The 6000-nt window shown below is 43.1% G+C and overlaps 1 protein-coding gene across 15 annotated transcripts in view; it reads left to right on the top strand.

Annotated features, from left to right (window-relative positions):
• Positions 1-6000, top strand: part of obsl1b (obscurin like cytoskeletal adaptor 1b) — a 44498-nt gene that overhangs the window by 28487 nt on the left and 10011 nt on the right. For all 15 annotated transcript variants that reach the window (XM_017303297.1, XM_008404266.2, XM_017303294.1 and 12 more), the window contains 5 exons: positions 566-835; positions 927-1193; positions 2214-2483; positions 3361-3627; positions 5269-5535. In XM_017303297.1, coding sequence (XP_017158786.1) covers positions 566-835; positions 927-1193; positions 2214-2483; positions 3361-3627; positions 5269-5535 — 1341 coding nt within the window. The remainder of the gene's footprint in view (positions 1-565; positions 836-926; positions 1194-2213; positions 2484-3360; positions 3628-5268; positions 5536-6000) is intronic.

Raw genomic sequence — 6000 nt, 5'->3', positions numbered from 1 at the left:
CTCTGATTGGCTAAGCAATGTAACGTGATCCTCTGATTGGCTAAGCAATGTAACGTGATCCTCTGATTGGCTAAGCAATGTAACGTGATCCTCTGCAGCAAGTGATGGCAAAGCGGGGCGTCATCACGACTTTACACAAGTTAATGTGTCTTTACCTCCATGGCAGAGGCTCCGCCGAACCCCTGGGGTCGATCGAACCCAGGTTAAGAACCACTTGTCTAGGTCCTTAAAGCTGCTGCTTCTTTTACAAAAAAATGTTTTTTACAGTTTATAAGAGAAAATCTGTGAAAAAATCAATTTCCTCCACTTAATTCCTGAGCTGCTACTACTGCCTTAAGAAATGCACCACTATTGGTGAGAAACAACCAATCAGAGCCGGGAGGAGGGGCTTAGCACGGTCGTTTGTTTCAACAAATATGCAAAATAAAATATCTTTTCTAAAAGTTACATACTGCAGCATTAACTTGGTCCTTATAGCTGTTTGTTTTCAGTTGCATGTTAGACGTTGTAGCTTCATATCTTTTTGTTTGAATTCTTTGAGAAACTTGTTTCTTGTCTCCCTCAGATCCCCCAGCCAAGTTTCTTAATAAAAAAGGAAAGAATAAGATGTCAGCTTATGAGAATGAGAGCGCCACATTGTGTGCCGTAGTGAGCAGCGACAGAGCTAATGTCCGCTGGCTGAAAGACGGCCAGCTGTTGAATAAGGACAACATTCATATCTCCAGTGAGGGTAAAACTCATAAGCTCACCATTAATCCTCTGCAGCTGTCAGATTCTGGAGAATATGTCTGTGACGTAAACACGGATGAAATGTTTTTCAGTCTTTTAGTCGAAGGTAAGAACGCCCTCTGCTGTGACCTTTACCCTGAAATGCTTGTTAAATGTTTATAATTGTGATTCCTTTGTTTTTGTTTTTGTTTTTTCAGAAATGAAGGTGAAGTTTGTCAAACGTCTGGAGAATGTGACCTCTCCGAAAGGTAAAACTCTTACACTACAGTGTGAGGTGAACAAGCCCAAAGGAGACGTGCAGTGGCTAAAAGACGGTAAGGAGATGACGCCAAGTCGCCGCTGCACAATACGAGCCCAAGGCCGGGAGCGAAGCCTGACCATCCAGCAGCTGAGGGACGAAGACGCTGGAGAATACGTCTGTGAATCCACCGACGACCGAACAGCTGCCACCGTCAGCATCGAAAGTAAGTCGCCTTCATTCCTCAAACTCAAGTGATTAAAGGTCAGAATAGATCTACAGGTCATACAAAACATGTTCATTACATTTTTCTTTTTGTTCAGAATTACAATTAGATAATGAGGTTTTAGTTGTTTTAGGGCGTCCTGTCACTTTAAGCTGCTACTGTCCATGCATGTCCAACGCCTACACTCTCACATAAAGATGGCTGCAAGATGCACAATTATACAACCATATGTCTGTGAAAAGCATTACTAGAGCCTTCTGTGCAACCAACGAAAATGCAGGAAATGGCTTCTGTACGGTGAGTCGACAACAAAACACTTCACTGCAAAAACACAAACCAAGCATTTTGGTTTGCAAGTAACTTTTCAGTAGGACATTGGAGTCGGTAATTAATTAACATTGATGGAACAAGTTCTAGTTACTAGTGAAATAATCTGCCAGTCTTTTCCCCATCAATATTAAGGAATTATTGGGTTAAAACAAGCTGCTATATGTTCCTGAAAAGTTAATTGTCTTGTTTCAAGTGAACTAAGATATTTGCACTAGAAACTAGACCAAAGTTTCTAGTGGTACTTGGTAAGATTTTGTGTTTTTGCTGTGCAGCAGCCATTGTGCAGCGGTAAAACGAGCTGGCAAAACGTTTTGGAGCACAGCTTGGGTTGCTAGGTAACGGGGCGGAACTCTGCTGGGGTTGCTAGGCGACGGGCAGAATTCTGCTGGGGTTGCTAGGCGACGAGCTGGGCTTAGCTGGGGTCATTAGGTGACGGGTCAGTTCCTGCTGATTTGTGACGTTGCATTTCGAAGGTTTTGTTAACGACTCGTTTTCCAGACACCAAAAATCAACAACAGGCCGGAAAAACAGCTGAGTGGGTATTTTTAAAGCTTGTGTTGTTTTCAGAAGCAGTAGAGAAACCCAAATGGAAACACAAAAATGTAAAAATGTGAATGTTGTATAACAAATTCCTCTTAATGTTATTTTTTTTACCTGAAAATGTGAGAGATTTTTAACGATGCTTTCCAGCCCCCCGTGTTGTGGAATTCATCGCTGAGCTGCGTAACATCACCATCCGCGAAGGGGAAGATGCCGTGTTTAAGTGCGTGGTCTCGCCGGCCGACACCGCCCTGGTTTGGCGTCTGAATGGAAAGGACGTGGCTCTGAACGAGCGAACCGCCGTGTCCTGTAACGGCCTGTGCCACATGCTGTGCATCAGCAGCTGCTTGGTGTCGGACAGCGGCAGAGTGACGGCTGACGCCGAGGGGCTGGAGTCAGAGGCGGAGCTAGCGGTCCAAGGTGAGCTCTTCATGTCTCATAACAGACTGTCTGCTTTTCTATTTAATTAAACATTTAGCTCCTCTGGCCCTTAGTAAAAAAAAAAGTTTTAAGTTATACTATGGTGCAAGCTAGCAGTTATGCTAGCTTGACTTTGACCACCTTAACATGCAGATGTGGTGTTTAATTCAATGTGTTTCGGTTCATTTGAAAGATAAATAAAAGGCGACCTACACACCAACTCTGACAGATCATCAGTAGAGCAGGTGTTTAAATTAGCTAATCAACCACTGCTGTGTTAGCTTAGCATTAGCAGCGGTAGCTAACCTACCACAGCAAACACTGATTAATAATCGCAAAATAAACATAAAACTGAATGTTCTGGCTTTGTGTGGGAAATGTGTGTGTTTTTTGGTGTTGAATCCTGATACATTAGTGGAGCTGTTGTCAGTCAGTTGCTATGGCAACTGGTCTGCGTACAGCATAGCTGTCACTGAGAGGGAGAAAAAAAGAAGAATGCTAAGGCTAGTTAGCGTAGCAACTGATCACAGTGAACTAACGGTTTTCCTGTTACGGTAAGTTGTTTCTCTGCCGTTACCACGTTGAGCACATGAAATTGATCAACAGCAATATGTTGTGTTCAGATTTTTATTTCCATTTTATTTATTGTTTTTGGTGGTTTTGGATATTTAAAATGGCTTCCAGTTCCACTGTTAATTGTTCTGTTAATTGGCTCTGATTGGTTGTTTTTCTTTATTTCACAAATGATCTGTCTCAAAAAAACTGTCACTACATGGTGACAGTTCTTACAAATATGTAAATAAAAGTTACATACCGTAGCTTTAAACACTTAAATGTTAGAGGCTGCTGTCCTGTAATCTGTGTTTGTCGTTTAAAGAGCAACAGGCGCTGTTCACAAAGAAAATGGCGGCAGTTGCAGCCGAGGAGTACAGCGAGGCGACTCTGGAGGTGGAGGTCAGTCAAGAGGCGGCGGAGGTCCAGTGGATGAGGCAGGGGATCCTGATCCACCCCGGCGCCAAGTACACCCTGAAACACAGGGGCCGGACCCACAGCCTGACCATTCACCAGGTGGCCGCGGCGGACCGGGGCGCCTACAGCTGTGAAACCCTCCACGACCGGACGCAGGCCCAACTGGCCGTGGAGCGTGAGTGTTCTCGTGTTCTCACTATGTCCTGTTGCTGTTTGTTTACCACCGTTACCGTCAGCTCCCCCTGCTTCTGAGGGCCGCTCTTAATTAGCAGTAATCTGAGTTTACTGGGAACAGAGGCAGCATGTACTGGGATGGAATGGCAGCCAACAGGTGACATCCCAACCAAACCAAAGACGCAGAACAAGGTCGGCGTAATCAGACTCGAGCGCTGCAAAAAAAACACCAAATCTGACCAAGTATTCTTGATCCAGTTTCACCTTCAAACACTTAAGATGCTTATTTTAAATTAATAATTCTGTAATATTGATGAAACAGTTCTAGTCCCACTGGTAGAATATTCTACTTATGTCATAATCAGCAGCAGTGCGCCGTTGCCTAGCAACCCCAGCCAAGCCCAGCCGCGTTACCTAGCAACCCCAGCCCCGTTACCTAGCAACCCAGTTCTAGTTCCACTGGCGGAAAAATGTCTTGAAGCCTGACAACGTAACTTTTCTGTTACTATTTTATTTACTCATTACTGTTATTTTATTTTATTATAACTTTTTGTTTTATTTTTTTCTCTTTCCATCAACTTATTTTATTGCGGTATCATTTTTGTACTTTGGTGCCGTTTTAAACCTATCTTTAAAAATGCTATAACATCGACATGTTATAAGCTAAATAATCAGCCAGTGAAACAAGAACTTTTTAATCAATATTAAAGAATTGTTGACTTAAATCAAGCTTATATATTTGCTGAAAATTTGCTTCCAAGTTCAATTTAGAACGTAGAAGCAAATTAATTTCCCAGTTTTTATTAGTTATTATTATAAGTTTTAGTTTAGTGTTTATTAGCTAGTTTTTAGTGTTTTGTTTTAGGTGTAGAATTCAAAAAGGTCAAAGTATTGTGATTATGTTTGCATCGATTGGGTAATGAAGACTCAACAGAAAATATCATTTTCAATTCTTGGACAATCAGCTGATGTGTAAACTGCTTGAGTGGGGAAGAAAATCAATTCCAGTTCAAACGGCTGATAAAAAGACTGATAAACATGAAGGACATTATTTGTATGATTTTAAGTGTAGTGAGGCATTTTCAGTAGAAACTGTTGTTTTTGCAGTGAGAGGATTTCGTTATTATTCTCTCAGTGAAGATTTTGCTGGTTGACGTTGAGGTTCTGTTAAGCATCTTGTGGTAATGAAGATGCACTTATTCTAGGGTTTCCTCCTGCTTCTGCTGCCCAGGCTGCGGCCTGCAGGCGAGCGGCTGAATTGAAAGCTGCTCTTTCAACACTTGTGCAGGTGGGAAGGGGAAAGTTGGGACTTCGGGCCGCTGTTGGCACATCCTGTGAATTTTGATCTACTCTCACCGCGTCTAAATTTACACCCTGGCCTTCAAAACTAAGGTTGTTGTTATCAGGTCTCCAAAATAAACACTCATTTTTTCCACTGGGAATGTTTGTGTATGCCGCAATAAGTGAAAAAACTTGGCACTTTCAAACCTGGATTTGGTTTGAGGCTCAGAGGCTCGGATGGCTGAAATCAGCCAGCTGAACAGAGTCCAGACCCATTGTGTAGAAGAAAGCGACACCATTCCTCCTCCATGTCCTGTTGGTCTGTCCCTCGCATAACTTCCTGTCTCTTGTTGCCCCACAGCGCGAAAAATCAGCATCAAGCGTGGGCTGACAGACATTAAGACCACAGAGAGAGAAACGGCGTCCTTTGAGGTGGAGCTGTCCCACGCCAACGTCCCGGGAACCTGGATCCGAAACGGGATCCAGCTGAAGCCGACCAACCACTTCCGAATGAGCGCCAAAGGGGAAGTCCACAGCCTGACCATCTCCAACCTGTCGGTGGAAGACACGGGCAGCTTTGTGTTCAGCGTGGAGAACCTGAAGACGTCGGCTCGGCTTGTTGTGAAGGGTAGGAAACCCGCAGGAAGGCCAACAGATCACCACCTTCCTAAAATACTTCCCAAGGCTTTTTTGTCCCTAAGATATCTTTTGGAAAGAAAGAAGTAGGAATTTTGGCAAAGATATTACTACCTCTTTATTTCCAAAACATCTTTCGGGCAAAAAAATATATATTTTTGGCAAAAGATGACTTTAGGAAGGTGACAATATTACACAGACAATGGGAGAAAATGGACTGGCACACCTAGTGATTTACTGGCAGTCAGAAAGAGGACGCATGTAGCTTGAAGCTAAGCAGCCATGTTGCTCTGAACCATTTAAAGCAGTGGTCCCCAAACTACGGCCCACCTCCACATTTGACAATATTACAATCAATTAGAGTTGATTTGGTCCGGCCCCCTGAACAATACCAGAGAGCATTCAGATTTTTTTTTCATATATTGTATTTTCCGGTTTATATGTGGATTTTTCTTCA

The sequence above is a fragment of the Poecilia reticulata genome, linkage group LG2 (assembly GCF_000633615.1).
Source record: "Poecilia reticulata strain Guanapo linkage group LG2, Guppy_female_1.0+MT, whole genome shotgun sequence".
NCBI lineage: Eukaryota > Metazoa > Chordata > Actinopteri > Cyprinodontiformes > Poeciliidae > Poecilia > Poecilia reticulata.
This window is presented reverse-complemented; position numbering and strand designations above follow the sequence as displayed.